The 20,500-nt window shown below is 41.5% G+C and overlaps 2 protein-coding genes across 7 annotated transcripts in view; one reads left to right on the top strand and one right to left on the bottom strand.

Annotated features, from left to right (window-relative positions):
• Positions 1-1,957: 1,957 nt before the first annotated feature.
• abhd5a (abhydrolase domain containing 5a) lies at positions 1,958-13,318 on the bottom strand. The gene is made up of 8 exons (XM_068735984.1): positions 13,260-13,318; positions 12,737-12,817; positions 11,276-11,361; positions 9,861-10,236; positions 7,176-7,330; positions 6,586-6,697; positions 6,275-6,461; positions 1,958-4,029 (listed from the first exon to the last, which is right to left on the bottom strand). The coding sequence occupies exons 1-8, from the start codon at positions 13,292-13,294 to the stop codon at positions 3,940-3,942; spliced, it is 1,122 nt and encodes a 373-aa protein (XP_068592085.1). The 5' UTR covers positions 13,295-13,318; the 3' UTR covers positions 1,958-3,939.
• A 208-nt stretch (positions 13,319-13,526) lies between these two features.
• Positions 13,527-20,500, top strand: part of ano10a (anoctamin 10a) — a 36,488-nt gene continuing 29,514 nt past the window's right edge. Inside the window, exons 1-6 of one of the 6 annotated variants that reach the window (XM_068735274.1) lie at positions 13,527-13,579; positions 14,359-14,412; positions 14,557-14,675; positions 15,024-15,192; positions 16,269-16,466; positions 18,595-18,729. In XM_068735274.1, the coding sequence (XP_068591375.1) occupies positions 15,057-15,192; positions 16,269-16,466; positions 18,595-18,729 (469 nt within the window). In that variant the 5' untranslated portion in view covers positions 13,527-13,579; positions 14,359-14,412; positions 14,557-14,675; positions 15,024-15,056. Of the gene's footprint in view, positions 13,580-14,173; positions 14,413-14,533; positions 14,676-15,023; positions 15,193-16,268; positions 16,467-18,594; positions 18,730-20,500 lie in introns of those variants that run through there. The other 5 variants (XM_068735271.1, XM_068735269.1, XM_068735272.1 and 2 more) reach the window with 5 other exon arrangements.

Raw genomic sequence — 20,500 nt, 5'->3', positions numbered from 1 at the left:
GTCATCTAAAGAATCTAAAGTTAACTCACCCTCTGTGTTGTAATGTGTGCTCGTCGTTGGTCCATCACCAGGGTCCACTCCGCTTGCCTGCTGCCCCTCCCCAGTCTGATGGCTGATTGTCGATCCCTCCCACCACTTCTTGCTCCATGGAGAATGAGCAGCCTCTTCTCCAATGTCCAAGCGGCCACATTTATGGCAACCAAAGTCTCCAGTTGGTGTGTGTCAAAGTCTCAAAGTCTCTGCCCCTCTTTCAGCTTCCTCTCTCATGACCTGATACATTATCAGCTGGGCATCCTAGTGCCTGTGCTGACTAAACTTCTCTGTCCATCTCACACAACTTTCTTGTGTGATGTTTTCCAGGCTCATAGATGGCGGAAAGCCTTCAGTCAGGGCAGACACTGTAGATCTTGAATGAGTCTCGTTTGTCTTCTTCATCCTCGAGTGTTGAGTGGTGGGTGTCGTTCATGATGTTTGTGCCTGGGGGGCGTATGGCAGCAAAGCGGAGTCCCCAGATCAGGATCCCCCCGACCATGTACCTCAACTAAAAAACAAACAAAACAAAACAAAAACTTCCCAAAGATCAGCAGTAAACGTTAGAATACATCTTCGCTAATCTATAGTTGAGTACAACGTTGTCTCATGTAAAGATAAAATTTACAATCCAATTCTTAGATGTGTGTGTGTGTGTGTGTGTGTGTGTGTGTGTGTGTGTGTGTGTGTGTGTGTGTGACACCCTCCTTTCTGCTCCTGCATTCCTTTCTCTCCACATATCATATGCTTTCCAGTCCACTTTAAACATTTCTTTCTTTCCCTCTTGGACATCATTTCATTTTTATCTGCTTCACCTTTTTCTCTGCTCCAAGCACACTCCAAGTTGATCCAATTTTTCGTAGGCCAAAACTTAAAATTGATAAATCAAAAAAACTGAAAAATGATAGATTATAGAATTAAAAATGAAATCATAAAACAATGAAAATTAAAAAATAAAAAATCACTCTAGAATCACTCTATTGTAATTTCCTTTCTGATCCACTGGATAACATACTTTTTGTAGTTCTATGTAATTACCCCTAGGGTTTCTGGGTAATGGAGTTTTCTGTAACTATCAAGCAATTACTCCTCCTGTCCGCTAGTTGGCGGAGTTGTTTCTTTTCTTCTTCTACGTTTTTAGAAAGACATGTGCTTTGTAGCTTACACAACAGGCTAGGCTAGCGGCGACCACATGGCTGCAGCTAGCACAAAAGCTAGGCTAAACAAACCTCCTCTGGGCTATCCCAAGAGGCCATGCTGCCACGAGCATGAATTTGTGCAAACACAACAGGCCATGCTACCACGACCATGAGCCTGCAGCTCACACAAAAGGCTATGTCAACCCCCTCCAATTAATCACGCTATCAACTGTACCAGTTATTTCTCATAATCTCCTCTATTATCTAAATATACAAGGTTAGACACCAGAGCCTGCAGCCTCCAGTTCAACCAATTAATTCACGCCTTACTTATCACAATAATCTCCTTTACAACGCAATTTCAACAACACAACAACACGCTACCTATGTCCATACACAATAAGCCATTAACACAGCTAAGCTGTACTCTTGCTGGACTACAATAAAATATCACAATGCGGCTTTAGCCGTAACTAGTCTCATCACAATAGATTTCAAGTTATTATACTTCACCGGCCTCCTGCAGCTTCTCCCAGCAGCCATCTCTCAGAGACGCAGACTGTCGGACACCTCCGCGAAAAGTGTCCACCGATCCACGTCCCCTCAGCCCTCTCCCAGTTCTTCCAAGAAATCACGTCGGGATCACCAAATTGTAATGTTCAGAAATTTCTCAAACAGAGGAAGAAGGCCATAGTGGAGAAGAAGGCCACTGAGGAGAAGAAGCAGCAGCCCCCCCCTTTGCACTCTTTGTTCCATCAGCAAGCAGGGCAGGAGTCAGCAGGTCCAGGTCAAAATCAAAAGTATTTAATATTGTTAACAGAAGCCAAAACAATCACAAACCAAATTACACTATCGATAGTAAAATATTTCAAGAAATATGAGACCCCGTTCATACCACAGGACAGATAGATGTATCTGCCCCATGGTACGAAGGAAGTCTGATTCTCTCAGGGGACAAACAGCTCCTTTGCCCCCCCAGAGTTACATTCCTCAACCTATCGATCAGCTCCACAATTGGCTGAAGTCCAATGAGCTCCTCCTTGGATCCTGACCCATTGTCCTGGGCAGACACCTCAGTGAACTACCCTCTTCCCCCGCAGATTGACACCTCCTGGCATTCCTCAAACCCCCATCACAGACTCAATATACATTCAATGACCACACTCCTTGGTTTAACACTTCCCAAGTAACCACACTGTGACACATAATATCCAGCACTAGGAATGCTTTAAAACTTAAAATTCCTCACAGTAGCACCAGAAGAGGTAGACAGGTATGAGATTCTTTTGAACCTATATAGAGGCTGAGCACACTTTCCACTGGTTTCTTTCATACGTCGATTTTTTTAATGCAACGGAACACTGCAATTACTGTTATTGCACTTTTATTAAATTAGGTGACTTGAGAGAGAGAGAGAGAGAGAGAGAGAGAGAGAGAGAGAGAGAGAGAAAGAACAAAAAAGGGGTCAAATCCAATGCACCAGAGGTCAAGAATCCTGACTTCTAGTCCACATTATGGGACTAAAATCACTGTGTCTTACACTTCCCATAATGCATCTTGACTAAACTGCTGTAAATTTGTCATGCGCAAACTGAGATTACCCTGATGACATTAACAAGCAATATTTGTCCAGACTTTAGAAAGTTGCTCCACAGCGACAAAGGACATCTCAAACTTTTAGCTTTCGTTTTAGAAAAAAACAAAACATTTATTAACAACACAAATGACTAATATCAAACTTTGAAATATTTGTGGATGTGTATATATATATATAAATGTTGTTAGACACATGTCTATTTGACTGTAAATGGACTATAATTTACTAGATGAACATCAAGCTGTATTGAAAAAGACTTGAAACTAGAGATTGAGACCATAAACTCATGTTTACAATGTTTACTGAATGTTTACTATAATAAATCAAGTGAGAAGTAGAGTCATTTTTTCATAGACTTCGATACAATAACACTTCCAGAGGAGTCGCCCCCTGCTGGCCATTAGAGAGAATGCAAGTTTAAGGCTGCAATGTAAGTAGATATTAGGCATTGGGGCGTCATATATGTAAGGCTCCAGTTGAGTTTAGCATTAAGAAGCAACTTTAACTGGCACTTCTCTAAAATGCATCAAATGATTATTTTCAGGCTTAATCTGTATCTGGGAAAGTTTGTTTTTAGATGTTTTTTGTAGACAGCAGTCTAAAAGGCCCTACAGGGCTGTGCACCAGCTTCAGAGTGTGAAACAATCTTGTAGGTTTAAAAACAACCATCCAGGTTCCCATTCATAACTAATGCAATTAAAATTACATTTTGTAGTGGAATAAAAAAAAAAGCCAAAAAACAAGCACAGAGGACAGCTGCTATAAATGAGAATATTGTTGGCTGCAGATAAATCTATAGCTGCTTCCTAGTGCTGATGCAGTGATGTACTAAAGAGGGCTCTTCCTGTCTGCGTCAGACTCGTATGGAGAAACCACAAGCCCTATACAAGCTCTATACAGGAAATACCTGACACTGTAACTGAGCTTTTTTTCCAGTTTCAGATCGATATCATTTAAGATGCGACTAAATACAATATCATTATATCATATTAGAAAGGCTCATTGTGCTTCCTCACAAAAACATGCAGAAAAACTGGTGTCTATTCACATTTGTTTTTACACGATATAAAAATATTCCTGCTTTAAGGAAGTGGAATCCTGTGTTTCCAGTTAAGTCTGTTATTGGTGCTCCCCTTTTTCTCCAGAGTTCAGTATCCAAGGCTCGTCTCGGCTTCAGTCCACTTCGTCACACGCTTGCAAGACTCTGTGGTTGAAGTCCTCCGGCTGGTCGGCGTACACGTAGTGTCCGGCTCCACGGATCGTCTGATTCAAGACAGGAGGAAACATACAAAGACAGGAGTTTTAACTGATATTACAAAACAGAAGATGGATAGACATTTTAAAACATTTTTAGTAAAAACTATCATGAACATCCAGAACAGGACGTCAATAATAGAACGTTCAGGAATAACTCAACAATGTAGTTGCTAAACAGCATGATTTCAACATGTCTCAACCAATAGAGTGCTGCAGGGATAATGTGTTTTTTGTAGGCCGACCAGGACGTTAGCATCACACTGGTTCCCCCGACTAAAAGCAAATGGGATTTTTCCATTTGATTTTGCATTATTGTAGAAAATAAGTTTATAATACATGTTTTATTCAGCAAAATAATCTTCACAAATGAACACCATTTTTATGATTTGCAATCGGCAGAAGTAAAATGCTAACGTTAGTCTATAGACTACACCCCAACTCACATTTCACAATGCCACCACTAAGCTAAAGGAGGACTAGTGTTCTAGTGATGACATTTAGTCTATCTTTTATTAAGCCTCATTTGGAGCCCGAAGTGTGAAAATGCTGACTCATTTCTGGGTTTTAGGACTGCAGCACTCTATTAGAACAGACGCTAGAGTTAGCTTTATAAGCCTATATGATCACCATTGATTGCCTGAGGACAGTACGGAGATTTCTTATGCAGTAGTATAAATCACAAGAGATTGGAAACATGTTTGTGGGGAAAAACAATTGTAAACCAAATTCTTAATTACATGTAGTTGAAGGAGGGAACGGGGGTCTTAGAAAATGTAAGGAATTAGGATTATTATTATTTTATTCTAAATACATTATTTTGTACATCTTAGCAATGCTCCTTCTTCTTTTTAAAAATGTATATGTTTTCTTGCGGGGGGGGGGGGGGTTACTATGATAATTGTTACTATGAGCATGGAGGTTCCTTTTGTATCTGGGTAATAGTCGTGTGGTGACATAATCTTAGCTCAAGGTTTCCTCTATAGGAATGACATTTTATACATGAATGCTTCTGAAGCCCTTGGATGCTGTTTATCGCTCTACGTTCCAGGTTATTATAGGTGATAATTAGAATACTTATCATTAAGAGCTGTATGCTATGGTTGGGCATCCCTCTCTGTTATTTATTCATAAGGCCCCGACTTGTTTTTTTCACCCCCTCTCAATAGTGCTGAGTCAGTGGGTTCAGTAAGGAATAACCACTGCATGCAGCCATTTTAGAGTGTTATTTCTAGGATTTAAAGGGGAACACCACCTGAATTAAACCTAATTTTCCTCTTACCTGTCATGCTATTTTTAACAATCTAGATTGTGTTGGTGTGATTTGCCTAGTTTTGCAAATTTCGGCCATAAAGATGTCTGCCTTCTCCCCAATATAATGGGACTAGATGGCACTCGGCTTGTGGCGCTCGAGGTGCCAAAAAACAGCGGTTTCCCTTTCCAGAACTCATGACCTGGTTATCCAAGATAAGACAGACCATGTTGTGAGCAGTTTCATGTAGGAGCTATTTCACTGTAGTTGCAGGTAAGATGAAAAATATGTCTTTTTAAGAATTCCAATATTTTAAGTCAATGGAAAAGGAAAGTTCAATCGATATGTGTGAACATGAGCTACTCTCTCTCATCAAGTATAAATTATGGAGCTGTTCCATAGACAATAAATGGGAGATTGATTTTAACATCTGTCCCAATTGATTGTCTATGGAACAGTTCTAATTTGAATTTTAGCCATAGTTTGGTTTGATTTGGGAGAGTTGGTTAGGTGAAGTATTTTTTTTAACTGTCTTAGACCATAGGTATAACACAGATGAATACAAATAAAAAAAATGAAATAAAATTGGCCTAGCTCCCCTTAAACTTCCATGAAGATGACATGAAACATGAAAGTACAAAGCTGAAAGCAGCAAAAATAGCAATTTACAGTCTCACAGCAGTACAGTAGATCTGTGGCAGTTACGTGGGAGATTGAGTGAGGTTTTCTGAAGGCGTCTTTGTTTCAGCACATATGATATTCTTAGGATCAAACACTCAGGCACAGGTATTTCCCCCAGGAAATGTTTTGGTTTCCCTGGAAACACTGGGAAACTCATTTACCTTCTATGTAGTCTGATAAATTCCAGTCGCTTCCCCCTCAATAATATCCTTGCAGATAAAGTCCATCAAGAGAGTACAAATAAATACGCTGAATTTAAAAAAAAAAAAATAGGTAAAAGTGCATGAATTCACTCCCCTCCCCCTCTCTCTCTGAACTTACTATGCTCTCCACACGAGAGTGTGGCCTCATCTCTTTGATGGTTCTGCCCGAGTTGCTGTCTATGCTGGATCGGGATCCGTAGATGATGGTGATGGGGATCTTGGGCTGAAGCTGGTCCATCCGTTGCAGCATTGGCCTCGCAGCCCAGCCGTAGTTAACGGTCATATTCTTAAAGGCTGTTTCCCCACTGTAACGACGAAGAAGAAGAAGAAGAAGAAGCAACTCAGGCATGACGTTAACAGATGACGAGGGTAAAGAACAAATTGCTTTCATCGCGGTTATCAAGAAGAGCGGCCGTGGCGACGACTGACCTGGGGGTTTGCACGTTCAGGTGGTAGATGTACTCTGCCACCGTGTTGTCAGCAAACATGGAGGAGAACTTCCTCTTGAAGTCGGGCCTCAGAGTCTGGACCAGAGAAGGCCCTGCAGGGGGCACAGAGGGCACGCCCAAGCGTCAAAACCAAGCATGTAGCCATTAAGAAAGTAGGGCTGCTTCATTACATCTAACATGAGGAGGATCAGAGGGCACAAACGGAACAACGCTTTCACTTGACTGCTCCTCAAAGTCTGGACAAAGACATCATGTGCTCATCATGTGACTAGTTTTTAATTAGTAGTTTTCTTTATACTAAGAAAATAAATGTATAAAAAATACTCGAAGATGCTCACAGCTACAATAACATTAGCAAACCATATTAACAATGCCCTCTTTTCTCTTTACGGAGCCTCGATTCAACCGCATAATTACATTATTATTCATTAATTTAATGCATTCGTACTGCATACATTTTCATATTTCTTCTCTGTATGCTACAGATGCTCTGCTACTCTTTAACAAACCCTGTATTCATATTCTTCTAATTTTCATCATTAAGGGTTCCCTCTAATCTCATTGATTTACCGAGTGGTCCAACCAGTCTCAGGCCAGCCAGCGGGTTGAAGGGACTGAACATGGCCCCGAGGGCTTTGATCCACACCGGGATGGGACGGTCTGCCTCTACTGTGTCCGGGATCTCAGGGAAACCCCAGGGCTCCACCAGCACTATGTGCTTTACTCTGTAGGCCGGAGACAAAGACATTAAACACACCTTCCCCTGCTATTTGGGTCTATTTCATGTTTTGTTTTTACAGACCCTCATATAAGTATATCTTAACATGACTGACTGCCAAATTACACTTTAATTTTAAGTTCCACTTTCAATGAGTTAAATGTTTTAACCAACATCAGTCCTGATCATGACTACCAAATATGCATTAATTTACAGAATGATAACCCTTAAAATGTAGGTTGTTTACATAATGTCATTGTTATAAACAACAACAAAAAAAATACAAAAATGTAATTATTTTCTGTATACTAAATGCTAGAGGATTTTTTTTTCACGGTCTGGGATATGTCAATGAGTAGCAACAACATTGATTTTAATGTTTATTTTAGTATTATTTTTCACCTCCAAAGTGTTTTTTTCACCAACATCAGTCATGATGATAACTACCAAATATTCATTAATTTTCTGAATTTTAAAGCTTTTAAATGAACACTATAGGAATTCAGAGCACATATATGATCGAGGGAAATCCTCCACACAGCTCTCAACATGGCGACGGCTGAGCCGGCGGCTAGCAGCATCAACATTGCAAACAACAGCAAGAGAGCAGACAGAAGTAAAAATTCTTTAGCAAACCAGGAGAAGAGCAAAGTCCTTTTGACCCATACGTCCACCCTATGGGACTTCCTCGCTCTTTATACTATGTCACCTGACAACCTCCTTTACCCCCACCATCACTATGGCCATGTCAAGTGTCATAGGTTTAAGTGGGCCACTAACCAAGCGGCTGAATTTGACAAACTGGGAGTGTGAACAGGCCGGTTTTCTCATGTTGTTTTCGAGACACTTTGTATCCCCATTTGCAGTTTTACTTCCAGGTAAAGTGGTTTGGATCATTCAGCTAAACTCATGGTTTGTTTACAGGTTGTCTCATCAGCAGACTTCTGTTTCTCGGCCTGTCTGACTTTGCTGTAGCAATGTCGTCATGCTCTTAAATCTAAGCATTTACTTTGGTGAATACAATGCTATCAAAACCAATAGCTATGAAAATAAGTTGTCATAAACCAGAAATACTGTATATTTTAAGAATGAATGAACAGCAGTTATTTGCAGTCACGGCGGTGTTTTGTCTTAGAACTTAAAACCCTTTCACAGCGTGTTTTCAGTGAATGAAAGTTAATTGTAAACGTTTTTGGTCTCCTAAAAATTTATTTTTCAGCATTGTACTTAGCGCCACCATTTCGTGTCACTTCTGGTTGCAAAAAGACCGATGGGTGACGTCACATTGACTACGTCCACTTCTTAGATACAGGCTATGGGACACACTGCCCATTCATAAGAAACAATCCAAAATCCATGATCACAACTGCATCACATGGTTTAACAATACACACAGCACAAATGATCTGAAGGCCCTCAATTTGTAAGCTATCATGTTGTCCTTTAAGTAAACAGCCATAGCATGAACAATGAGCACAGTTCTGCCTTAATAGGGACACACAGTATGTCCCCAGTTGAACGTAAAGGCTAAACACTGAGATAACAAAAAGGGGACAGGAAGAGGGATTTTTTTTTTTTAAGCATTACTGATGAAGGGCGGTGATAAGAGATTGAGGACATTTTATCAGTCGTCCCTAGAGGAGAGCCAGGGTGCCTGCTGGAAGTTTAGAGCTGGAGAAGCGACGAGGCGAGATGATTCAGGAGAGATACAGTCTAGTGGGAGGAGAGAGGCTCGGAGGACACCGCTGTTATCGCAGGCCGCCAGCACTTCCAGGCACACCGCTACAACTATATCCTAATCACATGCTGGCTATACGGCTACAGTCATGTTAACACTAAGAGGGCAGAACCATTATTCAAGCTAAGAGTCGTGTTTCTCCTTCTGGGCTGGGTCTGCTTTTTTGTTCTTTAAGTGATGATTAAAGGATAATTCTGCTGTATTACGACTTGGATCTTTGGTCAAAACAATCTCCACTCAAGGTCCACTTACTCACTTATTGTGGACTTTCGACCGTTTCACACGGCCCTCTTTAGCTGATTAAACCTGCGTTAACTTTGTGCCGGACAATGAGCCAAAGCCGAGCGGAGCTGGAGGGGAAAATTATCTGTAGCTTCTTCGCTATTAGCAAGACCTTTTATTCTGTCATATGCATGTTCATAAATTCCGTTATAATAATTTTGTCTCCATCACCCACCCGTGCATCTAACAATGAATTTAAGGAGCAACAATTCCAATGGTTTTATTTGTCCATAATGCTCTCACCTGTAAGATGAATCTAATAAAACAGCCAAGCTCAAGTTCCGGTCGAGATTCTGATCATAATTTGAAATATTACAAAAACATTCCGTCCTCCACCACTCAGTGTCGCTCATAAATGTTTCAAAATGAACTACGGCGTTGCTTTGCCCACGGTGTAACTCTTATCACACCAAATGCGTCTCATATCAACAAGATCAGCACCGAAGAATAAAAGATCTCTTTTCAATGAAAAACAAGCCAACGTTACGATAAGAGGGATCCCATAATCTGAACCCACCTGCCAGGGTATTTGATAGAGTACGACACAGCCAGGAATCCTCCCAGGTTGTGTCCCAGCAGTATCATGGACTCAAGACCCACTTTAGCCCTCCACTGCTCTATAGACTCCACAAACTGGTCCTCTGCCTCGTGGGCGTCCGCGGAGAACAGGGGCCTGCTGCTCTGTCCGAAGCCCAGCAGGTCCACGGCGAAGACGGGCCGACGCTGGGAGAGCGCGTCCAGGTTCTGAGCCCAAAGGCCCACGCCACCTCCGAACCCATGGAGCAGGACCATGGGGGTTTTGTCTTTGATGCGGTCGCCGCTGAAGGTCAGGGTCCACAGCAGGTTGCCATTGGAGACGGGGACGTGCTGTTTGGAGAAAGGGCTTTCTACACCTGAAAAGAAAGCAAATAGGGAAAGAGAGGGTTGTAGAGCTAAAACAGAACGGCAAAAGAATGGTGGGATTTCTTCTTTTAACTGAAAGGGAAGAAATGAAATAGGTCAAAGATACAGTTTCACTGTTTCACTCACTCTTATGTCATTTGTGTTTTTTTACGCTAGTTGGTCGATTTGACCGTCTTGTGGCATCTTGTTTGAGTATGCTGGTTACACCCAGGACCCATCCCAGACCACAGTGCATTGGTGTACTTTTAAGCCCATGAGAGAAAAAAGGGTTCCAAAAGGGTTCGTTCTGAAGGGCTGACCTCCTGCTTCATCCAAAGAACCCTTTTTGGAAGAAAGATTCCTTCAAGGATTGTTTAAAACATGGATGTTAATAGACCCTCCAGACCCAAACACTCCCAAAAACTGTGATTGTGAACCATGAATGTTGGGGGTCGCGCTGCCCCACATCAGCCCCACCCCTTTAGGAGCCAAATGAGGAACCCTAGGTGGGTTTTTGAGGGAAACCCTTGGCCTATATAAGAGTTGGGTTCTCGGTAGAACCCGCTGTGAACCTTTACAAGAGGTTCTTCTAGGAACCAAAAAGGGCTCACCTATAAGCTGAAGAAGCCTGTATGGTTCTAGTTAGCACCTTTGCATGACGGTAGGACTGGGCAATATGGCTAAAAGTGTGCTGTTTAAGATAAACAATGAATATTCACTATTTGTTTGTACTTTGAAAATGGCTAAAGAAACCTATTTTTCTTATCCAAGCAAAAATAAATAAAAGAATACATTACACAAACTAGGTGATTATAACAAACATTTTGTTCACACAGTATTTTATAGTGGAAAATGTATATTTTGTCTTACACAACAAACTGCTATGCGTGACACGCCCTCGTCTCTGCCGAAATGATGTCCAGTATGTACAAAAAAAGTTTACCGTAGAAATTAAGCTGAACCATGCAATCTTTACTCTTTCAATGAATAAAGCTCCCACGTTTTGACAGGCACCCGTGGAAACTAAAAGTTAGAAAAGCTGATCCTTACACCGCAGCATCATGTCCTCTGCAGTTTGCAGCTGGATCTGAGAGGTGGGACACCATGACGGCAGCCAGCTGGGGATCCAGCACCACCTACACGGACAGAAAAAAATTAAAATCAACTTCAATCATCATGGTGTCACTGTAGTCGGTGACTACACTTAAAGGATTCAGACCGAAGCCGAGATATATAACATCATAAGGCAATAAGTTCATAAGTTTATGAAAAAGAGCATCCATGAGGACTGAATGTGAGCATGTATTATGTTTAGGAGCAATCTGCTCTGGTCAGCTGTCGTCAGATGATCTCTGCATCAGCTGCTCGGTGAGTAAACAGAGGGTACTTCCCTAACTTCATAGGCAGGCTCTGTTTACGCAGTGTGGTTTAGGGGACAGGACATTAGAGAGAGCAAGGCTGTGACAAAAACACTGATGATTATCTATTTCATGAAGTAGTTCTTTTTACATGTTAGGTCATCTCGCTACAGAGTTTGGAAACCCCTGTGTGACAATGTGTGGAGATCTCAAAATAAAGTCTCTGCAGAGGAAACAAATGAAGAAAATAGCAGAAGTTCAACCAGATCCAGACACTTCTCATACGGGACTCCATTTTCTCCAGTCAGTCTAGCTGACTTATTTGATGAGTTGGGAGTGAGAACGGGCTGGTTTTCTCATGTTGTTTTTGAGAGATTTTGCATCCCGATTTAAAATTTGACTTTCAGGTTTAAGTGGTCCACACGCCACGTACATTTTTTATTGTGTATTGGCTTGTTTGATGTTGTGAGATGATTGTTCTTTATGTGCAGAATTGTGTCTGTAGTTTATATTGTGCCGTAACACCACGACCACTACAGTTGTTAGTTGAGAGGCTTTTTTTTTTGGTCTACCCTCATTAAAAATACTGGGATGGTCCAAAATATTAGAAAACACCTGTCACCTGAGCGAACGCATGATCTCCCTACCGCCTTACGCCCTGGCGGAGATAATAAAAAACTGTGCATTATTTAAAACCTTTATGAAACTTAGGATTTAATGCAGGGATGTTGTATTAAATTGATCTAATTTCAGCTATTACATTGTAATAGCTGAAATTGTTTGCCAATTGCTGGAAAGTCCATCATGCGAGTGCTGTAGTAAGACTAATTGCGTGATAAACCAACTAGTTAATTAAAACAATGTTACAGGAGCGAGTGATAGACACTGTAAGTGTGGTAACACACCCCATGCAGACATGATTTCAGAAATGTAAGAATGTTTACATGTGTCTGATATATATTTAACAACAACAACAACAACAACAACAACAACAACAACAACAACAAAAACACATTTCTAAGTGGAGGGTACTTATCTGAAACAATGTTGCATCTTAAACAGTCTTGTGATTTAATTAAGAGGGCCACACCACATGACTGCTTCGTTATGTGGATGGGTAAAAAAACAACAACAAAAACAACAACAGACTTACTTTATTGTGGTGTCCACGTAGCCCCACACGCTGCTGACCAGACTGTTGGCACCAACAACAGACATCATTCTCTGGACAACCCTGAAGCCAGAACGAAATGAAACAAAAAGTGTTTGGTGCCCGCGATGAGATAGCTGGTCACAGCACAGCTGATGATGGCTTTCAGTACGGTGACGCGTGTAACGTTATTCAATGCGCTGTAGGGACGACATTCAAACCTTGCCATATTTTCTAAACCATCAGTGGTGACGTTACTCTGGTAACTTCGAGGTCTCTGCTACAAAGTACTGCCAACGGCATGGATACACCTCGGGGCACCATGTACCTTTATGTTTGTTTACCTGAACTTCAGCCTGACTTTTGACAACGTATTCAACTTTGAAGGTGTATGACAACAACATGCTGGTATTTTCCTGTGTCACACAGACACGTATGCGACATATTAAATATGACTCGTTGAATATGGCTTACATTAACTATTTTACAAACACTGACGCGAGTTGGATCGGAGGAAAACACTCACCCGCTGTTCGCTGCTGTCACCGCTTGCTCGGCCATACTTTTCTCTCGCGGTCACGTGGCGCCAGCGACTCTGACGTAGCCTCGATATGATTTAAGACGTTTGCTTCGTTGGTCGGGATAACTCCGCCGAGCGGTGCCTTCCACGGCTCAATTCCTCGACGCCTCCTTCGTGACTCTTCTGTCCCCGCTCATCGTGGCGCTTCTTTTCTCACACTGTAACTAAAAACGAGTGCACCCGGCTTCAGAGCGTGAGACACTCCGGAAGGGGCTTTTCTAAACATTTCCTAAACACTGCTGCTGCTCAGCAGAGGAGAGGACCTGGTAAGTTTCGAGCTAAACGCAAAAAGAATCTACAACCTAACTGATTATTTAGGATGAGCTGACAGCTTTTGGTTCACTAACATGTGATGTGTGAAACCGTTACCGTACGTACGTCTTCTTCAATAAAGCACTTCAATTATGTACTAGGCTAACGTTTCAATGTCATTGATGGCTTTACAAACACAAATAAGTTCACCAACGTTTTTTATTATATTCTAATGTACTGACGCAGGCTTTCTATTTATTTCACTATAAACCATATAGGCTACAGGAGGTTATGATATAATTAGCATATGTGAACATAAATCTTACTTTGCAAAGTCAAGGTAAATCATGTTGATTGGATTTATCATAGCATGAAAAAGCACGGGTGTAATTTAAATTTAGATTTAAATTCCATAAATGACCGATGGCTCCATTGTATATATAGTTATCCGGCTCACTGAAGAGTGGCACAATGAATGTGAGTATTACTTCCAACTGTGTGTAAGGGTAAAAAAAAAAAATTGGCATCACGGGAAAGCTAATGTATCTCTCTGTAAAATCAGTTTCTTAAGTAAAATGTGAGCGCGTGTCGTGATTGATTTCGACATCACGTCCACATCGATACGAGAGCTGCTGTCACGTCGGTGGGCGCGACAGCTGAAGTCTGTAGCGCCGCTTGTGACGTGGAACTTCTTAACTTACTCCAGTCCACCGGGCGCAGCAGCCTTCTGACTCCAAAAAACAAACTACACACAGTCATATGTTGTTTCTAAATCTAATCTGACTGTTCACAGATCAGCCCCGAGGCTGGAACAGAGCTCATTTCCTTCGCAGACACACAGATCCGGGTGAGTACCGAGATGTTTTAGCTCTGGAGCAGTCAGCGTTACTAACGCTGACTTCTACTGGAGCAGTCTGCGCTTTCCAACGCTGCTTTTCCACACTAATGTCGTGTCGCTCCCACACCAGCCCCCTCTCTTTTTCTGCCTCAGCTGTTTCTGTCAGTGAGGTGCCTCCCTTCACAGTGTCTGGGTGTGGAGTAAATCCAGTCACTCCGTGCAGTAGATCATAGTATTGGTGCAGCTCTTGGCCCACCTTGTGTAAAGTAGAGGTGAGATGTACAGCATGTTTACTTTGACTTTGCTCTGTTCTGTTATTTTTTCTTTTTTCTTTTCTTTCTCTGTCGGCTATTAACATGAGGGAATTGCAACATTAGCGCCCCCTTGTCCCAGAAAACGTTGAAACAAGAGTTTCAAAGCTGGAAATGTGGGAGGACATTTGATGATCTAGTTTGTCAGGTTTTTATTGATCTTAAGCAACAATTTCAATTTCTATAATTTAGCATTTATATTGTTTTATTTTATATTATAAGTTTAATTAAGATAATGAATCATACATTTTATACTTAAATATTTATAAACGATGTATAAAACCCTCTCTGACTGGACATTTTGTCCAGATCGCGTATCAGGTGTCCTGGGAGAAGGGGAAGATGCTGCGGGGGCTGTCAACAGACGGCGTGGGCTCCAGGTTCACTCCTCTGGTGGTGGTGGAGCTCGCCTCGAACACCAAGGAGGAGGCCATCGCGTGGTTGCTGAGCCGGATACGGGACACACAGCAGAATGGAGGTATGCCTGTCGCATATACGGTATATACTGTATATATGTTTAGTAACTTATCGTTCTATTTGTGGTAGAAGACAGACGCCGGGTTACCATAGTTTTCTATTGCAATAAAAGGCTTGACTCAATCAAAAGACAACATTTCTAAGTGTCTTATAAAAGGAGACCAAGTTGTATAGAACTTTTTTTCGGGACCCACGGACTGAATACCTGACTCTTTTTTTTTTTTTTTTTTTTTTTCTTGATTTCAGAGAGGTCATATTCTCTCTGGTCTATCGTATGAATGAAGGGGGCTGTAGTGATTGCCATTTAAGAAGAATGATATGGCGGTCCAAGACCAATAGCAATAGTGTTTTTCTTGGGGGCAGTTTAATACTCCTCTATCTTTGCCACACTAAAAATGGGGTTCTAGAAAACATTTTAGGTACTGACATGTCCAAAACATGTTGTCCAAGGTGGGTTTGGCGGCAACTAGGACCTTTTGGGATTTACTGTAAGGGATATCTTAGCTAGTCTAGCATTTAAAAAATGCAGTCGGTGAAGGACTTGAAACTGTACTAATATACAGAGAAAAGAGGTATGGATGCGTTCTATACTATCTTTCCAAATCTCCTCCAATAGTTTCTTCACCATTGTCTTCTTCCCAAGCAGCTTTGCTGTCATGACCCCGTAAGGGTCTTGAGGTTCCAGATCGCAGTATATAAATCGCTTGTAACTTATCGTACGATATACGGACATGACCGCCACTATTTTTTGCTGACTTTGATATTGCTTGTGTTTACGTGCGCGACTACCGATCAGCTTGATAGCTTGGAGAAAATAACAAAATGCACTTACACACAACTTATATTCTTTTCACATTCCAGTTCCAATGATTAATGTTCTAATATCACATCAGTAGCATTAAAGGGTCTTAAATGACAATATTATCGTTTATTGCAATTATCTCTGGAACAATTTATGATCTGACAAAAAGAAGTGATCGTGACAGGCCCTAAATGGAGGTGTTGAAGTTCACATTCATTTGTTTTTCTCCGGTTGTCCATCACATTCAGTGCTGATAACCCTGCCATTTGTCCCAGGCGCTGAGCTACTGGTCGAGCAGCTGGGCCCTGGGGTCGATGCTCAAGAGAAGGAAAACCCCAACATGTTCCTGGTGGGAGCCACATGGCAGAGGCTGCTCTCCGGCGCTGAGGATGTGGGCCTCTTCAAGGAGTTCCACGATGGATCCATGAGAGGCTTCACCTGCGCCAACAAACACAACTTCAAAGACTTTAAAGGTAAAGTCCAGGAGGAGGCTGTTGTTTTTTTCTTGGGAGTGTTTCTGCTCTGGAATAAAGTCTTACTTAAAGCAGCTGTAATTGATATTTTTATAATAACAATCAAATGACGATGCCACAAGAGGTTTGAAACCAAGAAGATGGCTTGACTGCCAAATTGTTGCCAAATTGTTTCAGGGATAGTCCGCTGTAGTGTCTATCTAACTATAAAGCAAGGAATCTCTGTCTGTACATATATATGTGTGTGTGTGTGTGTGTCCTTCTAATATCTCGAGAACAGCTCATCCGTCCCCTATTGTTGGGGACCCAAGGGCGCCCGACACGTTCAATTTTAATAAATGTTGAATAAACAAGGGCCAGTGCTCTGTGCGGGGGCGGGGCTTCAGGGCTCTGTGGACTGAGTTCAACATGTAGTCTGCAGCTGCTTCAACTGACTGCAGTTCACTTTTGTTGCTGGGTACTGGATATACTATCCTCACAACCAAACTCTTCTTCGCTTCCCTGGAGCAAGGAGCGGTTCTTGACAAGCAGCTCTTTCGGAGGCCAAGCAAGGCCCCGCTTTGAAACGGCCACGCGCTATGAATGGGCACACCACCCAACACCGCTGCAAGCAGCAATAGCGGGAGCCAAGCAATTGGTCGCTCCGTGCAGGCACGCCTTCCGAAAATCCATGCCACAAATGGGCACTGCACTAGTAATGCGAAATTTCTGGATATAAAATATCCATCTGTATGGATTGTACACGGAGCTAATTACTTTTTCAAAAGGCAGGAAATAAGAACAGTAATGTTCTAAAACCTCTCTACAGGCCATTTTATTTGTCCACAAGGGGGTGGTCAAGGATTATTTATATGCCCTAATACTGACCTTTTGAACATTGGCTACTGTGTTAAACACACCAGAGCTTGGTTGCGTCCCATGACGATTGTGAACATGCCCCCATTCTCAAATGTTGGTCTTACCGAAAACATAGCAACGTAGCAAATTTCCTGCTCAGCGGTCAGGAATTTATTCCTTAAAGCAGCTGTGCTGCTCTTAAAACATAGACTGTGGCTGTTTGGTGGAGCAGGGTTGTCCTTCAATCAAAGGATCAGTGGTTTGATCCCCGGCTCTGCTAGTCCATGTCAATGTGTCCTTGGGCAAGACACTTAACCCCAAATTGCCGTTGGGGTATAAATGGGCTACTTGCATGGTAGCCCCTGACATCAGTGGATGGATGAATTTATCATTTACCATAATGAAAAACTAGGAGTCAAACACTAGCATTGAGACATCAAGTTTGAAACACATTTACAGGAAAATACAAATGTATACAAAAAAGAAGTGGCACAAAACATTGCGACATTTCAGAGTTCCCCCTAAATTTCTCAAAAGATGCTTTCTGGGTTGTTGTAATGAACGTGTTGTGTAGCAACAACAACCGCACACGTAATGAGTAAGTGGATCGGATTAGTTAATCACGGAGGCAAAGATGTTACCACAGTTTCTATTTATTTTTAAAGGGCAACGGTCAATTGGGAAATTCCAACTTACAGATACAGAGAATTATCACTTGCAGCTCCTTTCAGCTTTACAGAGATTTATAGAGTTTCAACACATTGTTGAGCTGGCCCACAGCTTTTTCACTGTTTTCACAGTTGCCACTCTTAGCATCGTTTGTAGCTACAGCAGTTTCGGCATCTCCTACTTGACCATTTGCTGGTTGTCTCTGTTTTAAAACATTGTGAACTGACTTTTTTTTTTTTTTTTTACAATCTCTGATGAAGTGATAAACCGTAAATAACCGGCAGAGAAATCAATAATGCAGTTAATTCTTTGTGTCAGCCCTGAAGTAGTGAAGGTAAAGGCTGTTTGATATTACAGTATTATTGCTGCATTTCAACTGGTGTTCCAGCATGCAGCTGATTTGTAATCGTCACAGCTCTTAAAGTCTTGCAAAGTGCTCCACTATCAAAAGAGCTGGAAAGTGAAACGTAGTGTGATTGACACACTCTGGTCACAGGTTGAAATCAATGGCCTCACAATGAAAGCCTCTGAGCTGTTTGAACATGCCTTCCGCTGTGAATGTCGCGGTGTCCGTCTCCGTGTTTGCTGCTTGTGTCTGATATGATCTTCCGTGTCTCCCCAGGGGACGGAGACTCCTTCCTCAGCATGGCCGAGTGTCAGTACATCATCAAACACGAGCTGGACACATTACGGGCCAAAGACGAGACTCATGTACCAGGACACAACCAGGTCAAGCTCTACCCCGGGAAATCCATCAGTGAGTGTCCACTCACCTCTCACCCTGTCAAAATAGGCTGATTGGACGAGACAAAGACAGACATACAATTTAAATGATAGCATCCTTATCGCCCACCTCTAGTCGGTTAGTCGATTGACAGAAAGTAAGTTGTCCATTTTAATAATCTGTTAACCTCTTGATATTTCCTCTAATAAATTGTGAAAGTGTAAAAAGTATTTGAACATTATGATTGAAGTATTTGATGGCCATTTCTGTATTTACTTATTTCTCATAAATTGTTGGTGCAATCTTTTGTTTGTTGCAGATTTGGTGCTAAATATAACTTTTTTTTTTTCTTTTTTTTTTACCAACCATAGAATTGATAAAAATGATAAAATATCCCTCCAAAATACCACACTAAGACACCAAGACCCTGAGGAACACCATAGAAAAAGCCATGCTGTTATTTGTTATCTAGAAGTTAAACTTTTGACATTTGGAGATTTCTGCAAGAATTGCATTTTTTTGGGGGGATTGGATGGTGCGCGCTTCTGTTCTGGAAAATGCTGCTAAACCCCGTATATAGTGTGTGTGTGTGTATATATATATATATATCCAGTGATACATGTTCACATCTTGGTGGGACCTTATTTTAAGCTTTAATACGGTTAAAGAACGCAACCTTTCCACCTTCTTCATGTTAAAGACAGTAACATGATGTAATTGTTGGAAAATCGCTTAGTTTACACCCAAGACCGAGACAGTAAACACTTTAGTTTGAGTTTCTAAAATACTCAGTCTTACGCGTTAGCTACTTTTCTTGTCTGTGTGAATACAGCATTAGCATTACAGCCTGTGGTCACTTGGTCCTGATACTGTCCAGTAAGAAGTACTCAAATTACAGTGTGGAGTTTTCCTTAAAATAAACAGGAGTTCTGAATATTTGTTCTTACCAAAATTGACAAAACTCAGTTCAATTCTCAATAGAACCTGATTTAAAGCAGGGTTGCAGGTGACAGGCTTCTGTCTCAGAAAGATAACTATATTGGTTCAGGATGGCAAAGCGGTCCAAGGTGCTGCGTTTAGGTTTCAGTCAGGTTTCAGACCTTCTTGCCTTAAGTTCTTAAGCCACTTTAGACTCGTACTAAACCAGCAAAATGTTGCAGAAAGTAATGTTCAGGTTTTTTTAATGACCAACATGTAACTCCAGACTACAGACACTATATTTGGACCAACATGTCAAATCAGTTGAGCCAACTTACTCTATATTTTCAGGCTGTTGGGTGCAAATAAGAAAACATCAGTGATTGTCCCTGAATTCATACATCGACAATTTTTTTTTTTTTAGACATTCAAATATTAAACATGACAGTAGTACAACTTAGAATTTTCAACATAGACGACTTACAAGCGTGACGTAATTTTTCAGAATTTATTTTTAAGAAATTATTTAAGTTGACTGCGCATTTTGCTGATAAACTGGGCGCACACGGCGATTCGCCGACTTTGCAGCTCAGGAAACTAAATTTGAACTGCTCAGTGATCCGTTTGTAGTTGACGTAGAAAGAGCACCTGTGCACTTCCAAATGGAGCTGATAGACCTCCAGTATAATGACACTCGCAAAGGCAAAGTATGACTCTGTGGGCGCTGCACAGTTTCCAAGCTTCATCCCCGAAAACAGTGCCTCAAGTCCTACATGCTGCTCAAATGCTCTACATGTTTGGAAGCACATACCTGTGTGAGCAGCTTTTTTTCTGTGATGAAGATGAACAGAAACCCACATAGGAGTATTTATTCCTCCTGACAATC

This window comes from Cebidichthys violaceus, unplaced genomic scaffold (genome assembly GCF_023349555.1).
Source record: "Cebidichthys violaceus isolate CVI_PGR_0920_01 unplaced genomic scaffold, fCebVio1.0.p SCAF_7, whole genome shotgun sequence".
In the NCBI taxonomy this organism is placed as follows: domain Eukaryota; kingdom Metazoa; phylum Chordata; class Actinopteri; order Perciformes; family Stichaeidae; genus Cebidichthys; species Cebidichthys violaceus.
The sequence above is the reverse complement of the archived record's forward strand: the minus strand, read 5'-3'. Positions and strand labels throughout refer to the sequence as shown.